This window comes from Pongo pygmaeus, chromosome 23 (genome assembly GCF_028885625.2).
Source record: "Pongo pygmaeus isolate AG05252 chromosome 23, NHGRI_mPonPyg2-v2.0_pri, whole genome shotgun sequence".
In the NCBI taxonomy this organism is placed as follows: Eukaryota; Metazoa; Chordata; class Mammalia; order Primates; family Hominidae; genus Pongo; species Pongo pygmaeus.
The window spans coordinates 35,109,554-35,128,570 of record NC_085931.1 but is presented as its reverse complement, the minus strand read 5'-3'; the positions used below and the strand labels follow the sequence as shown (position 1 = coordinate 35,128,570).

Sequence of the window (19,017 nt, the reverse complement as noted above, 5' to 3'; positions counted from 1 at the left end):
TCATTCTCCTTCCTCAGCCTCCCAAGTAGCTGGGATTATAGGCACCAGGCACCACACCTAGCTAATTTTTCGTAGTTTTAGTAGAGACAGGGTTTCACCATGTTGGCCAGGCTGGTCTTGATCTCCTGACCTCAGGTGATCCATCCGCCTTGGCCTCCCAAAGTGCTGGGATTACAGACGTGAGCCACCGCACCTGGCTTGGTTTCGAACTCTTGACCTCAGGTGGTCTGCCCATCTTGACCTTCCAAAGTGCTAGAGCTACAGGCATGAGCCACTGCACCTGGTGCTTTTGGTAAAAGCAACCTGGAATTTGGGAGAAAAGATCAAACTCTTCATGGGACATGGGTTATTTAAATTACCTTGGATGTCACCTCTGGAAGGTATTTATCAACCCGTCTTCTCAACTTCTACTGCTCTGGAAGCTCAGAGGCCAGAGGCCTTGCCTAGTCCATCTCAGGATGGCCAGTATGTCTAAAATGACAGCCTGATCACGTCTCTTCCTTCAAAACCCTGGGGACTCCTACCAGCCACCTGCTGAGTAAAGTCATCTCACGGAGCATGTGAGACCTGTGATCGGTCGCCTCCCTGGGGGCCTCCTCCCTGGACTGCCCCTCAGTCTCTCCTCCTTGCTGCTGCCCATGCCCCTCCCCGCAGTGAACCCTGACTCAGTGTCTAAGGCTCTGCTCTATTGTCCACTCCTCTGGGAAGTCTCTCCCTTGTACCACTTCCCCACATCCAGAAAGTGCTTCTGTGGAGCCATGCCTGGCTCATAGTGCAGTACACCATGGCCGTGCTGTGTCTGGTGCCCCTCCATACCCTTGTCCTTGCTCAGGTGCCTCTAGCATCTGATGACAGCCTGGGGAGCAGGCTCCTGCAAAATCAGGTGCACAGACAACTCCCAAGGGAGCCTCGAGCCTGACAGAGGTATAGTGGGCATCCCCAGAGCATTAGTTGATTCCTGGTGGGCAGGATCAGGCTCCTAAACTGACTAGGGGGTCTTTCTTGTATCTCCCCAGGGAACAGAAGGCCAAGAGGAACAGCCAGTGGGTACCCACCCTGCCCAACAGCTCCCACCACCTGGATGCCGTGCCGTGCTCCACGACCATCAACAGGAACCGCATGGGCCGGGACAAGAAGAGAACCTTCCCCCTTTGGTGCGGATGCATCGCCGCGCTCACCCTCCGTGCTGATTCCGCCTTAGTTCTCCAGCACGTTTCAGTTCCTTCCTCCCCAGAAAAACACTCTGTTTTGACCTTGGGCTCCCCACAGCGCCACAGTACCTCCTCCCCTTTGAACCGCTGTGTTTCCCTGACTTCCAGGACATTGTCCGTAGCCTCCTTGGCTCTGTCTGCTGTCACCTTGCCATGTCCTCCTCACCTCGCTGGCCCCTCAAGTGGAATTACTCGGGGCGTGGTCCTTGGGCCCTTTCTCTGCCCTCAGTTTCACAGGAGTGGGCCACAGCCAGTGTGATGGTTCAGATGCCATCCACGTGACTCCTACTGCGCCACCACTTCCCAGAGGCTGCTGGAATAAACCACCACAAACTGGTGGCTGCGAGCAGAGCACATTTCTTCCCTCACAGTTCTGGGGCCCGGGAGCCTGGATTTAGTTTCACTAGACCAGACTCACGTGTGGACAGGGCCATGCTCCCTCCGGAGGCCATCGGGGCGATTTGGTCCTTGCTTCTTCCAGCTTTGGGGGCTGCCTCATTCCAGTCTCAGCCTCTGTAGTCACGTGGCCTTCTCTGCATGAAACTGCCCTGTCTCTGTCTTAAAGGGGCACTTGGTGATGTAATTTAGGGCCCTTCTGGTTAATCTTTTAGGATCTTTCACTTAATCGCATCTTCAAAGTCTCCTTTTTTGGCCATATGAGGTGACAGTCACAGGTTTTGGGGATTAAGTTGTAGATGTCTTCGGGGTCTGTTTTTTACCTCTGTGGCCCAGACTTCCTCAGCTGCCCTCACCCCCTCAGCCTCATGCAGCCTGAAGACTTCTCCATCTCGGCACGTGGAGATCCAGCCCTCTCCTTGCTCAGGCTGTAGGTTTCTTTCCCAAGGCCTGCCTTTTCCTCACACAGCAAGTCCAGTCTCTCCAGGTTCTCACCTGGGACTGCCTCAGACAGCCCCCCACCGCTCTCCCTGGGATCTCTAGCAGCCCCTGCCTCCCCTTCCTGCTGCCTTCTCATCTCTGCAGCTGGTGTGGCCTCTGCTCCAGGCAGATCATGTCACCTCTCCACGCAGAATCCTCCAGACTCCCCATCACCCTTGGAGCAGAAGCAGGAGTTCTCACTGGAGTGCCAGGCCCAACCTGGCCTGGTGCTGCCGCCGCTGCACTCTGCCCCACTCACCCTGCCTCAGGCCTGAGAATGTCCTCATTGCTGTCAGACCTCCCAGAGCTCCTGCCCTGCAGTTGCCTCTGCTGAGGTTTAGCCCCGTTCCCCCTCCTCCCCTCTTTCCTTTCCTCCTTCCTTCCTTCTATCATTCCTCCTTACCTCCCTCCCATCCTACCCCCTGCTCCCCTCCCTCCCATCCTACCCCCTCCTCCTTTTCCTTCTATCTTCCTTCCCTCTATCTCTTCTCCCCATCCCTAGTTGACTGTCCCCTTTTCCCTTAGAGTGGCCACCCCTTTTCTGCAGCATCCCTGCCCCTTTCCCTGTCTGTTTCCCAACGCATTCATGCCTGGCACTCAGCTCATTTTTCTCTGTCTTCCATCTGCCTCCCAAGGTCACTGGGGGCCTTTCTCAGCCCTCTCCATGCTCCCAGATGCCCTTAGGTGTCCTCTGTCCTCCAGCTCCATCTCACCAACCTGCCTGCCAGACTCTTCCCTCTTTATCTTCCCAGAGTACTCAACTCCATTGCTTGGAATCCTCCTGGGACTCCCTCAGGGCAGTGGCCAGTTTGCATAGCCTGAAGGGAGAACTGTGGGTGCTTCTACACCCGCTAGCTTTGCAGCATCCCTGACCACTGCTTCCCACGGAATCTGTGCTCTGTGGTCTGTTTGTGCATCCTCAGCAGTTTCTCCATTCACCTGCCTTGGCCTTGCTGGAATATTTCCTCTTCTGGAAATGCCCTTCTCCTTTCCCACAGCCTTCCGTGAAAGTCCTGCCAAATTTCAGGCTTAAATATCCCTTCACAGGACATCTGAGTGTTGTTCCAACACTGCCCAGGTCGATTCTATTGCAGACAGACTGGTGCTTGTTATTTATGGCCCCAACTGTCCCCATTAGACCATGGCCCTGGGACCCCTGCTGGCCTCGTCTGCTGCCTCAACTGTTAGCTGACAAGTGGCCATCTTCCCCAGACGGGTCTGCAGAGGCCTGCTGTGCAGAGAGAGAGGCTGAAAATTTGCATACCTAGGGCTCCGGCCCCCTCGCTGACTGTTGCTTCCATTTCACTTTCAGCTTTGATGACCATGACCCAGCTGTGATCCATGAGAACGCATCTCAGCCCGAGGTGCTGGTCCCCATCCGGCTGGACATGGAGATCGATGGGCAGAAGCTGCGAGACGCCTTCACCTGGAACATGAATGGTACAAGGCAGTCGGGCTTGGCTGGGCCTGGCCCCAACCCCTGTGTGTTATGTGGGAACAGTCCCCTTTCCTGCCAGCTGCCTGTCTGGCAGATTCTGGACCTGACACGTAGGACATTGGGGCATAGTTGTGGAGGGTGTGGGCTCTGGGTTCAGTCCTGGTTCTGTTGCTCCTCACTGTGGGTTGGGCCTGTGAACTTCGGACTCCTTTCACCATACTGAGGTTGGGTGGCCCAAGGGGCCTGGCATGGGAGGTGGCTGATCTGCATAGCATGGATGATGATGACAATGCCAGTCAGACCTAGTTCAGCCCCCGAGTCCTGCACACACCTGCCTTGGGTCCTGTCCGCCACCCTGCTTCTGCTGTGTGAGGCTGCATGTGTGCCCCGTGCCTCTCTCCTCCCCTAACTGGTCATCTCTTTAGACATCCTCACTCTGTAAGTCCTGGGTCAGATGCCATCTCTTCTGGCTCTTCCTGGGCTTCCAAAGCCTGAACAGAACTCGGTCTTTGTGCAAATGTAGACAGAAAGGTTAGAAGGATATGCATCCCGAGTGTCTAGACTGCTTATCCCATCTGGGAGGGCGGATCGTGCATGCATTTATTGTTTTCTCTATTTTTAAGTCTGTTAGAATGTATTTTTATTTTATTTTATTATTACTGTTTTTTTAGATCTTGTTGCATACCAGTTTTTTTTACTTAGTGTCTGTATCCTGCTGAATTTTTATAATGAACATACTATTTATATTCAGACAAAATGCAGTGAATATCATCTTTATTTTATTTTACCTATTTTTTTTTTTTTTTTTAAGAGACAGAGTCTCACTCTTGCCCAGGCTGGAGTACAGTGATACTCTCATAGCTAACTGTAATCTTGAACTGCCTGGGCTCAAGCAATCCTCCTGCCACAGCCTCCCAAATAGCTAGGAATACAGGTTTGCGCCACTGTGCCCAGTGTTATCATTTTTAAAGGAGTAAATGTTTAAAATCATCAGAATCTCACCACCTGAATAATGTTTTCAGTTTTACCTTTTCTGTCAATTCCACATGCAAGCATATTTAACATAGTTGTCACTATAGAGCAAGTATCGTTTTATTTTTCTTCACTTATCACAAGTATCTTTCTGGTTTCTCTTTTTTTTGCGAGGGGAGATGGAGTCTCACTCTGTCGCCCAGGCTGGAGTGCGGTGGCGCGATCTCAGCTCGCTGCAACCTCCGCCTCCTAAGTTCAAGCGATTCTCGTGCCTCAGCCTCCTGAGTAGCTGGAACTACAGGTGCGTGCCACCATGCCTGGCTAATTTTTATATTTTTAGTAGAGATAGGGTTTCACCATGTTAGCCAGGCTGGTCTTGAACTGACCTCAGGTGATCCGCCTGCCATGGCCTCCCACACTGCTGGGATTACAGGCGTGAGCCACTGCACCCAGCCTCTTTCTGATTTCTTTAATCTTCAAACAGTGCAGCATTTTCTCCTGGGTCAAGGCGCCTTTGTTTGCTAAAACTCCCCCTGCTGTAGACGGCTCCACAGCAGATAACATAGTTGCAGCATTTTTCTCTCAGAAGGGATTTCCTAAGGGAGGAGAGTATGAGTGGTTGTTGATATGTGGCTGCCTTGAGCTTTCTGGAAGGATTAGGCTGCTTCCTTTGGTCATCCCCAGGCACTCAGCATGGTAGGCCTGAGTGCTAGGCCTACCACTTGCTCACACCAGTGCCAAGCCTGAGTCCAAAGGCCTCTGCTCAGCCCTGAGAAGAAGGCCTGAGAGCCATGTACTGGGTGCTTGTCTCCTAGGTCCCACAGGTCAGCTGGTGAGGGAGGACGCCAGTGGGAGGAGACATGGGTGAGGGAGGACACTGGCAAGAGACTCCAGGAGGTTGTATTGAGTGTAGATGGGGACAGGTACAGTTTACTGGTCATGCCCCAGAACAGGGACAGGACAGCCCATGGGGACCAGGCCACCAGTGCTGCACAACGCCTGTTATCGCTGCCAAGCTCCGCGCTTATCTCTGCTGGCCCACATCATAGTTATTTGTTAATTCTTTTCTCTCCCTCTCCATTTCAACCCTTTAAGGTCAGGGGCCTTGTTTTTCATTGCCGTTTTTCTTCTTTTTTTTGAGATGGAGTTTCACTCTTGTTGCCCAGGCTGGTGTGCAATGGCGTGATCTGAGCTCACCACAACTTCCGCCTCCCAGGTTCAGGTGATTCTCCTGCCTCAGCCTCCCGAGTAGCTGGGATTACAGGCATGCGCCACCATGCCTGGCTAATTTTGTATTTTTAGTAGAGATGGGATTTCACCATATTGGTCAAGCTGGTCTCAAACTCCTGACCTCAGGTGATCCGCCCTCCTTGGCCTCCCAAAGTGCTGGGATTACAGGTATGAGCCACCGTGTCCGGCTGCTGTTTCCCTTAACATAGAATCTAGCCCAGCATAGGAACTTAGTTGTTCAAATTGGATCAGTCCATGCTCTGTCTCGTTACCTTTCTTTGGGCAACACATAGAAAGTTCTGGTTTGTTTATACCCCCGCCCTGTTCTAGAAAGGATGCAAGGAAGCTTACCATAAGTACACTGGGCCCAAATGACTAAAGCAAATGAAAACAGAGTAGTTAGGAAAAACTGGATAAAGAGGAAATGTTCAAGTTGAAGAGGGAGCTCGTACTCAGGTTTTATTTGATGAACATTGCTGGGAGTTGGGTGTGGCTCTGGGCCTTTTTAGAACCAGGCAGAATGAGACGTGAAGATCATTTGCATACTCAGTGTGGTCAAGGTTAGCAGCAGCCTGTGGCTCTGAAGAAGTAGAATCACACGTGGTCCTGGAATCTGAGATTTCCTATAGCCCTCAGGAAGAGGGCACAGTATAGTAAGGAAGACCAGGATCGTCCATGAACTCCACAGTGAGTTTCACTGGGCTGTTCCTCCTAGGTGTCCTCATGTAAAATATGATGCCCACTGAAAGTAATTTAGAACAAAGTCTTAACCAGTGGAGAACCAAAATAGTGTTGTTCTGCGAACTCTTCCTCAGCTCTGGGTGGTATTTGGCATTTGTAAGAGCTGTGATTCTTAATTGGTGGCTAGAAGGCCATGCCAAAATTGTTATTGATTTGCTTTGAAATTTCAAATCATCTTAAAGGTGGGCATGAGAGTCTTTATCACAGAGGGATTAAATATGTGAAGTAGCATTACTTGAGTAGCATGAATGAAGTGTATGTTCAGGCCACCTTCAGAATCAGGATTGGCCAGGCGTGGTGGCTCACGCCTGTAATCCCAGCACTTTGGGAGGGTGAGGTGGGAGGATCATTTGAGGCCAGGAGTTTGAGACCAGCCTCCTGGGGCCATTATGGCGAAACCCCATCTCTACTAAAAATATAAAAATTAGTCGGGTGTGGTGACACACCTGTGGTCCCAGCAACCTGGGAGGCTGAGGCACAAGAATTGCTTGAACCTGGGAGGCAGAGGTTGCAGTTAGCTGAGATTGTGGCATTGCACTTCAACCTGGGCGACAGAGTGAGACTCTATCTCAAAAAAAAATTTTTTTAAATAAAAATAAAAATAAAGGAATCAGGATTTTTCTCAGGTTTCTGGTAGGTGTTGTGATGAGTTTGAGGTTATTTTCTCTGAAAAGGACTTGAAGTAGTCCTTCTCTGAATCACTGTTGATGTATGGTGTTACCTGCCTTAACAGCCTGCTGAGGGAGGGAAGTATTAAAATCCTCCAGAAAAGATGAGTTGCCTAACCAGAACACATGTGGACATAGATGCCATCGTCACCCAGAAGGGGAACAAGGGAATCCCCTCAGGAAGAGGTTTGGAATCTGTCTTGGCACACAGGCAAAGGAGTGATTAGGGCCCTGAGTGTCTACATTTGGCTACAGAAGGCAAGTTTTTAGAGATTTATATCCACATGCTTGTTTTGGACTCTAAAAAATTAAATGAGGCTGAGCACAGTTGCTCACGCCTGAGGCTGAGGCGGGCAGATCACTTTACCCCGGGAGTTCAAGACCAGCCTGGGTGACATGGTAAAACCGCATTTCTACAAAAATTCACCAGATGTGGTAGCATGTGCCTGTGATCTCAGCTACTTGGGAGGCTGAGGTGGGAGGATAGCTTGAGCGCGGGAGGTTGAGGCTTCAGTGAGCCGTGATTGAGCCACTGCACTCCAGCCTGGGCAACAGAGTGAGACCCTGTCTCAAAAACATTTTTTTTAAAGTTAAAAAAGAAAATCAAATGATAGATTCAGGAAGCCAAGTGAAGCCCAACATGATTAACCAAAAGCAATCCATGCAAAGACACATAATAATTAAACTTCTGGAAACTCAACACAAAGAAAAAAATCTTGAGAGCAATCAGAGAAAAAGGACAACTTACCTGTAGGGAAAAGACAATAAGAATGATGGTAGATTTCTTTTTTTTTCTTTTTTTTTTTTTGAGATGGAGTCTTGCTCTGTCACCCAGGCTGGAGTGCAGTGGCATGATCTCCGCTCACTGCAAGCTCCGCCTCCTGGGTTCACGCCATTCTCCTCCCTCAGTCTCCCGAGTAGCTGGGACTACAGGCACCCACCACCACACCCGGCTAATTTTTTGTATTTTTTTTTTTTTTTCTTGAGACGGAGTCTCTGTCGCTCAGGCTGGAGTGCAGTGGTGCGATCTTGGCTCACTGCAAGCTCCGCCTCCCAGGTTCATGCCATTCTCCTGCCTCAGCCTCCCGAGTAGCTAGGACTACGGGCGCCCACCACCACACCTGGCTAAGTTTTTGTATTTTTTTTTTTTTTTTTTTGAGACGGGGTCTCTCTCTGTCGCCCACTCTGGAGTGCAGTGGCGCGATTTCGGCTCACTGCAAGCTCCGCTTCCCAGGTTCATGCCATTTTGCCTCAGCCTCCCGAGCAGCTGGGACTACAGGCACCCGCCGCCATGCCCGGCTAATTTTTTGTATTTTTTAGTAGAGACGGGGTTTCGCCGTGTTAGCCAGGATGGTCTCGATCTCCTGACCTCGTGATCCGTCCACCTCGGCCTCCCAAAGTGTTGGGATTACAGGCGTGAGCCACTGCGCCCAGCCAATTTTTTGTATTTTTTAGTAGAGACGGGGTTTCACCGTGTTAGCCAGGATGGTCTCGATCTCCTGACCTCGTGATCTGCCCACCTCGGCCTCCCAAAGTGCTGGGATTACAGGCGTGAGCCACCGCGCCCGGCCGAATGATGGTAGATTTCTCATGAGAAACTGGAGGCTAGAGGAAGTGGCATGATACTTTTCAAGCACTGAAAGAAAAGAACTGTTAATCTAGAATCCTGTACCCAGTGACAATATTGTTCAGGAATGAACGATATTGGACATTCTTAGATGAAAGAAAACTAAGTGCTGGGCGGGGTGGCTCATGCCTGTAATCCCAGCACTTTGGGAGGCCGAGGCGGGCGGATCACGAGGTCAGGAATTGGAGACCAGCCTGACCAACATGGTGAAACCCCATCTCTGCTAAAAATACAAAAACAATTAGCCGGGCGTGGTGGCACATGCCTATAATCCCAGCTACTTGGGAGGCTGAGGCAGGAGAATCACTTGAACCTGGGAGGCAGAGGTTGCAGTGAGCAGAGATCACGCCATTGCACTCCAGCCTGGGTGACAGAGCGAGACTCCAACTCAAAAAAAAAGAAAACTATCCCCTGCAGACCTTCCCTAAAAGAGTGGCTAAAAGAAAGGAAATGATTGCCGGCGTGGTGGCTCCCACCTGTAATCCCAGCACTTTGAGAGGCCGAGGCAGGTGGATCACAAGGTCGGGAGTTTGAGACCAGCCTGACCAATATGGTGAAACCCCGTCTCTACTAAAAATACAAAAACAATTAGCCAGGCATGGTGGCGAACGCCTGTAGTCCCAGCTACTTGGGAGGCTGAGGCAGAAGAGTCACTTGAACCTGGGAGGTGGAGGCTGCAGTGAGCCAAGATCATGCCACTGCAATCCAGCCTGGGCAACAGAGCAAGACTGTCTCAAAAAAAAGAAAGGAAATGATTAAAGAAGAAACGTTGGGACATCAGGAAGGAAGAAAAGAAGGCATGATAAGCAAAAATGTAGATAAATAAAATAGACTTTCCTCTCCTCTTGGGTTTAACAAATTGTTTGACAGTTGAAGTAAAAATTGTAACAGTATCTGATATGGTTCTAAATGTATGTAGAAAGATTTAAGGCTGGGCACGGTGGCTTATGCCTGTAATCCCAGCATTTTGGGAGGCCGAGGCAGGCGGATCACCTGAGGTCAGGAGTTCAAGACCAGTCTGGTTAACATGGCAAAACCCTGTCTCTACTAAAAATACAAAAATTAGCTGGGTGTGGTGGCGGGCGCCTGTAATCCCAGCTACTCGGGAACAGGAAGCTGAGGCAGGGAGAATTGCTTGAACCCGGGAGGTTGAGGTTGTGTCGAGCTGAGATGACACCATTGCACTCCAGCCTGGGCGACAGAGCGAGACTGTGTCTCAGAAAAAAAAAAAAAAAAAAAAAAAAAAAAAAAAAAAAAAGATGGATAAAGATAAAACGTTAATCAAAGGAAAGCAGGAGTGACAATGTTAGTATCTGTAATGCAGACTTCAAAGAAAATGACCACAGACAGAGAAGGACATTAAATAATGATAAAAAGATAGGTTTACCAAGAAGACATAGCAATGCTAAATATGTATGCAGCAAACGACAGAGCTGGAAAATATGTGAAACAGTATCAGATAGAACTGAAAGGAGAAATAAACAAATTCACAGTCATTGGAGACCTCAGCATTCCTCTCTCAACAACCGATGGAACTGGATGGAAAATCAGCAAAAAAATGATGTAAGATCAAAAACACTATCGACCAACAGAATCTGATTAGCATTTATAGAACACTCCAGCACAGCCGCATGCACATTCTTTTCAAGTGCCTGTGCAACATATACCATATAATCCGTATAATGGATCATAAAACAAGTTTCAACAAATTTAAAAGAATTGAAACCATACAGAGTGTGTTCTCCAACCACAATTGACTCAAATACTTGTAAGCTAAATAACAGACTTCTAAATAATCTGTGGTTCAAAGAAGAAGTCTGTAGGGAAATTTAAAAACATACACAGACCTAAATGAAAATGCAGCATATCAGAATTTGTGGATAAAGCTAAACAGTGCAATGCAGATTATCTGTAGCACCAGTGCGTACATTAGAAAACAGGAAAAGCTTTCCTCAAGTCGATAATCTAAGCTCTAATCTCAAGAACCAAGAGAAACAAAACCAAAGGAAGCAGAAGGAAGGACATTTGAAGAGCAGAAATCAATGACATTGAAAACAAATCGAACAATAGAGAAAATTAATGAAACCTAGCTGGTTCTTTGAAAAATTAATAAAACTGGCAATCTCTAGCAAGGCTGACAAAAAGAACATAAATTATCAATATCAGGAATGAAATGGGATGTCACCACAGACCCTGCAGATATCAAAAGGAATACTGCAAACAATTCTATATCTATAAGTTTGACAGCTTACACAAAATGGATTAATTTCTTGCAAAACACAAAGTACCACAACTCATCCAATATCAAATAGATAATTTGAATTGCCCTGTAACTATTAAGGAAACAGAATTTGTAATTGAAAAACCCCAAAAAAATGGCCAGGCACGGTGGCTCTTACCTGTAATCCCAGCTCTTTGGGAGGCTGAGGTGGGAGGATTACTTCAGGCCAGGAGTTCAAGACCAGCCTGGGCTACATAGCAGGATCCAATCTCTAATTAAATTTTAATATAAAACATTATTTTTAAAAAGGAAAACAATTCTCCCCCCCAAAAAAATCTCTGGGCCCATATGATTTCACTGGAGAATTCTATCAAATGTTGACGAATGAATTAACACCAATTCTACACAATCTCTTCCAGAAAATGGAAGAGGAAAACGTACTTCCTAATCAATTTTATAAAGCTCGTATTACCTAGATACCAAACCTAAAGACAGTACCAAAAAAAGAAAAATACAGACCAATATCCTTTATGACTAAAGATGCAAAATCCTTAGCAAAATATTGGGAAATAGAATTCAGCAATATATAGAAATAACTATATACTGTGACCAAGTGGGATTTATTGCAGGGATGGAAGGCTGGGTCAATATTTGAAGCTCAATCAATGTAATCCACCGTATTAACACACTAATGAAGAAAAATCACAGGATCAGATCAGTTGATACAGAAAAAGCATTTTGTAGAACTCAACACCTGATGATAAAAATGCTCAGAAAAATAATAGCAGGAAACTTCCTCCATTTAATAAAGAGCATCTATTTATTACAAAAAGTCCTGTTGCTTGTTTTTTTTTTTTTTTTTTTTTAGACAGAGTATTGCTCTGTCACCTAGGCTGGAGTGCAGTGGCATGATCTCAGCTCACTGCAAGCTCTGCCTCCTGGATTCACGCCATTCTCCTGCCTCAGCCTCCCTGGTAGCTGGGACTGCAGGTGCCCTGCCACCACGCCCAGCTAACTTTTTGTATTTTTACTAGAGACGGGGCTTCTCAGTGTTAGCCAGGAATGTCTCGATCTCCTGATCATGTGATCCACCTGCCTCGGCCTCCCAAAGTACTGGGATTATAGGCATGAGCCACAGAGCCTGGCCTCCTGTTGCTAACATTTAATAGTGAAAGGTTGCATGCTTTCTGCCAGAGACCAAGAACAAGCCAAATATGTCTGCTGTCACTATTATTATTCAACATAGTGTTGGAAGTTCTAGCTAATCCAGTAAGCCAAGAAAAGGAAATAAAAGGCATGTAGATTGGAAAGGAAGAAATAAAATCCTATTTGCAGATGACATGATTGTCCATGTAGAAAATCCCAAGAGATCTACAGAAAACTTGGAGAACTAATAACTGAGTTCCCCAAGGTCACAAGTTACAAGGGATACAAGGTAAACATACAGAAATCCATTTTATTTCTATATACCATTAATGAGTACCTAGACACAAATTAAAAATACATTACCATTTATCATCACTCAATAAAAAACGGAATACTTAGGTATAAATCTAACAAAACATGTACAGGACTTATATACCAAAAACTATAAAACACTGACAAAAGTAATTAAAGAAGACCTAAATAAGTAGACATATCATATTCATGGATTAAAAGACTCCAGATGATGTTAGTTTTCCCCAAATTGATATACAGATTTAATGCGGTTTCTGTGAAAATCCCAGCAAGATTTTTTTTGTAGATAAGATTGTTCTAAGATTTATATGGAAAGGCAAAGAAACTAAAATAGCTAAAGCAATTTATTTATTATTATTATTATTATTTTTGAGATGGAGTTTTGCTCTTTTGCCCAGGCTGGAGTGCAGTGGCATGATCTCTGCTCACTGTAACCTCCACCTTCCGGTTTCAAGCGTTTCTCCTGCCTCAGCCTCCTGAGTAGGTGGGATTACAGGTGCCCGCCACCATGCCCAGCTAATTTTTGTATTTTTAGTAGAGACAGAGTTTTACCATGTTGGCCAGGTTGGTCTCAAACTCCTGAGCTCAGGCAGTCCACCTGTCTCAGCCTCCCAAAGTGCTGGGATTACAGGCGTGAGCACCACACCCGGCCAGCAATTTTGAAGAACAGTAAAGTGGGGGTAATCATTCTACCCAATCTCAAGGCTTACTATATAGCTACGATAATCAAGGCTGTGTGGTATTGGTGGACTGACATACCGTGATGGAACAGAATTGAGAATCCACAAACAGACCCACACAAACGTGCCCTCCTGATTTTTACAAAGATGCAAATGTGATTCAATGGAGGAAAGACAGCTCATTCCACAAAATTGCGCTGGAGCAATTAGACAATCATAGGCAAGTAGGCTGGCACAGCGGCTTACATGTGTAATCCTAGCACTTTGGGAGGCTGAGATGGGCGGATCACCTGAGATCACGAGTTCGAGACCAGCCTGACCAAGATGGAGAAACCCCCGTTTCTACTAAAAATACACAATTAGCTGGGCGTGGTGGCGCATGCCTGTAACTCCAGCTACTCGGGCAGCTGAGGCAGGAGAATCGCTTGAACCTGGAAGGTGGAGGTTGCTGTGAGCCGAGATCGCGCTGTTGCACTCCATCCTGGGCAACAAGAGTGAAACTCTGTCCCAAAAAAGCAACAGCAACAAAAAAGGCCGGGCACACTGGCTCACACCTGTAATCCCAGCACTTTGGGAGGCTGAGGCGGGTGGATCACCTGAGGTCAGGAGTTTAAGACCAGCTTGACCAACATGGAGAAACCTCGTCTCTACTAAAAATACAAAATTAGCCGGGCGTGGTGGCGCATGCCTGTAATTCCAGCTATTTGGGAGGCTGAGTCAGGAGAATTGCTTGAACCCAGGAGGCCGAGGTTGCTGTGATCCAAGATCACACCATTGTGCTCCAGCCTGGGCAACAAGAGCAAAACTCTGTCTCAAGAAAAGAAAAGGCAAAAGACACGAAGAGAAACTTCACTAAAGAAGTTATACAGGTGGCAAATAAACATTGAAAAGCTTTTCCACATTGTTAGCCTTAGGGAAATGCAGATTAAAATTACACTGTTATTCCACATCTTTAAAAAGTGGTGACAGCATCAGATGCTGGCAAGGATGTGGAGGAACTGGGTCACTCGCAAGCTGCTGATGGGAATGTAAAGTGGCAGGAAAACTGCCCTAGAAAACAGCTGGGCAATTTCTGTTAAAAACTAAACATGTGGCCAGGCACGGTGGCTCACACCTGTAATCCCAGCACTTTGGGAGGCCGAGGCAGGCAGATCACGAGGTGAGGAGATCGAGACCATCCTGGTTAACATGGTGAAACCCTGTCTCTTCTAAAAATACAAAAAATTAGCTGGGCGTGGTGGTGGGCGCCTGTAGGCCCAGCTACTCGGGAGGCTGAGGCAGGAGAATGGCGTGAACCCAGGAGGCGGAGCTTGCAGTGAGCCGAGATCGCGCCACTGCACTCCAGCCTGGGCGACAGAGCCAGACTCCATCTCAAAAAAAAAAAAAACTAAACATGCAACCAGTGTACCTGAGCATTTATCCTGGAGAAATGAAGACATGTTTACACAATAGCCTACACATGGATGTTCATAGCAGCTTTATTTATAATAGCGGGAAACTGGAAATGATCTAGATAGCCTTCAGTGAGTGAATAGTTAAAGTGAGGCCCCTTCATACCACAGAATGTCACTTGGCAGTAAAAGGAAGTAACAACCTGGATGAATCACTGGATACAGATACAGTCCTGTATCTTGACTTTTTTGGAGGAAACTGGGCGCAGTGTGCATGGAATTTCTCTGTGTTGTTTCTTGCATCCGCACATGAATCTACAATTCCTTAAAAATAAAAAGTTTAATTTTAAAATGCTCTGGGCAGTGTATTCACTGGGTGTTTACCCTGTGCACCCGAGGTTCCTGCTGTTGCTGCCCCGTGGGCTGTTAGGATGCTGGTCTCCAGCGTGTCTTTAGGGCAGGGAGGAAGTAGTGGGGCTGTGGTCTGTTAGGCTGACCTGCTTCTTGATGATGGAATCCTACTGTCTGCTCTGAGGGAATTTTTCTTGGCTTTTTCAGCTTATCCCTGCAAGGCGTCTTGTCAGTAAGGTCTGGGTGGAGCAGGGAGAGAATGTTGACTGAGAGGACCTCGCTGAGGTCTGGCTGGCCACAGAGGGTCCCTATGAGCTCCCATCTGGTACAATTCCTTTTCCAGGATCCGGGATCTGTAGGGACCTCCACGCTTGTGACCTTGTTGAGGCCCTCCTGCTGCTACTGCAGTCACAGGCCTGGAAATCGCTGTGACTTGGCACAGTGTGTTTTGCTCACATGAGGCCTGGTATTGGGCCAGCCTCTGTGCCACCACGTCTGCCACCAGTTCAGCAGAGGGGAGTAGAGAGATGGCACGCAAGCTTTGATGTGCCTTTGCTGGCCTTGCCCGGATCATCTCATTAGTTGGGATAATCTCATGCGCCCACCCAGCTATGAGTGGAATGGGGGGAGTGTTTATGGCCATGACCACCCCCAGGGCATGGGGCAGGAGTTCTGTGCAGGATGAGGGCTGGGGGCCTGCTAGTCATGTGTTTCCTCCTTCCACTCCCAGTTTCCAGGAAGGCCACCCTCAGTGCCCTAGTTGTCCTCTCCTGCATCTGGAGATGTTTGGCTTCAAAGAAGAAGGGGTGAGGGAGGCCGGTCCGTGCCCAAGCATGGTGCAATCTATTGGCATCCCTTCCCTCTCCTGATTTCAGAGAAGTTGATGACGCCTGAGATGTTTTCAGAAATCCTCTGTGACGACCTGGATTTGAACCCGCTGACATTTGTGCCAGCCATCGCCTCCGCCATCAGACAGCAAATCGAGTCCTACCCCACGGACAGCATCCTGGAGGACCAGTCAGACCAGCGCGTCATCATCAAGGTAGGTGACTTCTCACCCAGCACTGGAGCCTTCCTGGCCCTCAGGGTGGGTGTCATCATGGAGCACTGAGGGTACACCAAGGCCTCAGCAGAAGCCCATCTTTGGGTTCCATGTCATCTGGAAAGTCATAACACCTGGCTTTGCTCCCTGCAGTACCCCAGGAAGGGCATAGGCTGAGTTCTCATAGTAAAGTGTTACATTCCGGACACATTCGGGGGTGCCTCTGAGGCACTGCCGGGCTCTGAGCAAAGCCCAGAGGTCTGGAGGAGGTGAAGGCAGCTGATTGGCTGGGCCAGGCTGAGTGCTCCAGGGTGGCCTAGTAACCCAGTAAGATGCTGCCTTAGCGGCCATATTACAGGTGAAGAGGTGGGCACGTGGAGAGCTGAGATCACCTGCGGAAGTTGCAAACTGGCCAGTTGAGAAATGGTGAGGCTGGCGATTGGGCGCAGGCCTGCACCCTGCGGAGCCTATAGCATAATCATTGCTGTGCTGAGCCGCCACTGCCAGACTATGCCTTGAGGGTGAGGGGAGCTTTGAAAATAGGAAGATATGAGAAGTAGGTGAAATTGGCACATGTGATGACCCTAAAAAGGTCAGTGGTTTGGTTAGATCTGATGCTGTGCCTTTGGCTTCCATTTTAGGAAAACATTGATGTATAAAAATAAGAGCCATGTTACAAAGGGTTCCTGAAAATAGTCTTTGGGGTGGAGGAGCCTCAGGAGGGATGCCTCCTGTGACTGAGGGACGCCTCTGCCCCGTGCGCCAGATGGAGCCTGGGCCCACTTCTTCTCACTGTGGTTCTCCGTGGCACTTTACAAATATTTTGGAAAATAACGTGGGGGAATCACCAGCAACTTCCTCTGTGGTCCCCCAAGTAGCGAACAACTAAATATCTTATCTTATTTAGTTAGTTAAGACAGTCTCACTGTATCGCCCAGGCTGGAGTGCAGTGGCACGATCTGACTCACTGCAACCTCCACCTCCCGGGTTCAAGCAATTCTCCTGTCTCAGCCTCCTGAGTAGCTAGGATTACAGATGCCCGCCACTATGCCAGGCTAATTTTTGTATTTGCAGTAGAGACAGGGTTTCACCATATTTGTTAGTCTGGTCTCAAACTCCTGACGTCAGGTGATCCACCCACCTCAGCCTCCCAAAGTGCTGGGATTACAGGCATGAGCCCCCGCACCTGGCCTAAATACTTTGTTTTCTTTCTTTGTGTGTGTGTGTGTGTGTGTGTGTGTGTGTGTGTGTGTGTGTGTGTGAGAGACGTAGTCTCACTCTATTGCCCAGGCTGGAGTGCAGTGGTGCGATCTCAGCTCACGGCAAGCTCCGCCACCTGGGTTCACACCATTCTCCTACCTCAGCCTCCCAAGTAGCTGGGACTACAGGCGCTTGCTACCACGCCTGGCTAATGTTTTGTATTTTTTTTTTAGCAGAGACTGGGTGTCACCGTGTTAGCCAGGATGGTCTCAATCTCCTGACCTCGTGATCCACCCACCTCGGCCTCCCAGAGTGCTGGGATTACAGGCATGAGCCACTGCACCTGGCCAATACTTTGTTTTCTTGATTAATGTTTTAAAATTGTGGTAACATTCTTAACATAAAATTTACCATTTTAACCACTTAAGTGTAAATTCAGTGGCAGTATATTCACATCTATGGCTGTGTAATTATCACCACCATCCATCTCCAGAATTCTATCATCATGTAAAACTGAAACTGTCCATCAAACACTAACTCCCCTTTCCCCCTCTCCCAACCCCTGGCAAGCACCATTCTGCTTTCTGTCTCTATGAATTTGACTACTCGAGGTGTCTCATTTACATTCCATAAGGGAATCATGCAGTATTTGTCCTTTTGTGACTGGCTTATTTCACTTAGCAGAATGTCTTCAAGGTTCATTTATGTTGCACCATGTCAGAATTTCCTTCCCTTTTTAAAATGTATTTATTTTTAGACAGGGTCTTACTCTGTTGCCCAGGCTGGAGTGCAGTGGCACAATTATGGCTCACTGCAACCTCTGCTTCCTGGGCTCAAGTGATCCTCCCAGTGCAGCCTCCTGAGTAGCTGGGAAGCTAGGACTACCGGCACACTCCACCACACCCGACTAATTTTTTGTATTTTTTTGTAGAGATGGGGTTTCGCCATGTTGCCTAGGCTGGTCTCAAACTCCTGAGCTCAAGCCATCTGCCCACCTGAGCCTTCCAAAGTGCTGGGATTACAGGCGTGAGCCACTGCGCCCAGCCTCCTTTCTTATTAAGGCTAAATAATATTCTGTTGTATGGATCTATCACATTTTTATTTATTCATCTCTAAATAGACAGACACTTGGGTTGCTTCCACATTTTGGCTATTGTGAATAATGCTGCTATGAACCTGGATGTGCAGATATCTGTTGGTGTCCCTGTTTTCATTTATTCATTCATTTAGATGGAGTCTCACTCTGTTGCTCAGGCTGGAGTGCAGTGGCACGATCTTGGCTCATGGCACTCCTGCCTCCCAGGTTCAAGCAATCTCCTGCTTCAGCTTCCTGAGTAGCTGGGATTACTGGCGCCCACCACCATGCCCAGCTAATTTTTTTGGATTTTTAATAGAGACGGGGTTTCACCATGTTGGCCAGCCTGGTCTCAAACTCCGCCTCAGTCTCCCGAACTCAAATGATCTGCCCACCTCGGCCTCTTAAAGTGCTGGGATTATAGGCGTGAGCCCCTGTGTCTGGCCCCTGCTTTCATTTCTTTTGGGTGTATACCTAGAAATGGAATTCCTGGATCATACAGTAATTCTGTGTTTAGTTTTTTGAGGAACCACTATACTGCCTTTCTCAGTGGCTGCACACTTTTATATTCCTACCAGCAATGCACGAGGGTTCCAATTTCTCCACATCCTCACTGACACTTGTTAGTTTTTCTTTTCTTTTTTTTAGGCAGAGTCTCACTCTGTTACCCAGGCTGGAGTGCAGTGGCATGATCTTGGCTCGCTGCAACTTCCACTTCCTGGATTCAAGCGATTTTCCTGCTTCAGCCTCTGGAGGAGGAGCTGGGACTACAGGCGCATGCCACCACGCCTGGCTAAATTTTGTATTTTTAGTAGAGACAGGGTCTCATCATATTG

General features: G+C 48.0%; 1 protein-coding gene across 2 annotated transcripts in view; it reads left to right on the top strand.

The window, feature by feature from the left end:
* Positions 1 to 19,017, top strand: part of SMARCB1 (SWI/SNF related, matrix associated, actin dependent regulator of chromatin, subfamily b, member 1) — a 44,235-nt gene that overhangs the window by 10,746 nt on the left and 14,472 nt on the right. For both annotated transcript variants that reach the window (XM_054469367.2, XM_054469366.2), the window contains exons 4-6: positions 1,017 to 1,154; positions 3,400 to 3,527; positions 15,740 to 15,906. In XM_054469367.2, the coding sequence (XP_054325342.1) occupies positions 1,017 to 1,154; positions 3,400 to 3,527; positions 15,740 to 15,906 (433 nt within the window). The remainder of the gene's footprint in view (positions 1 to 1,016; positions 1,155 to 3,399; positions 3,528 to 15,739; positions 15,907 to 19,017) is intronic.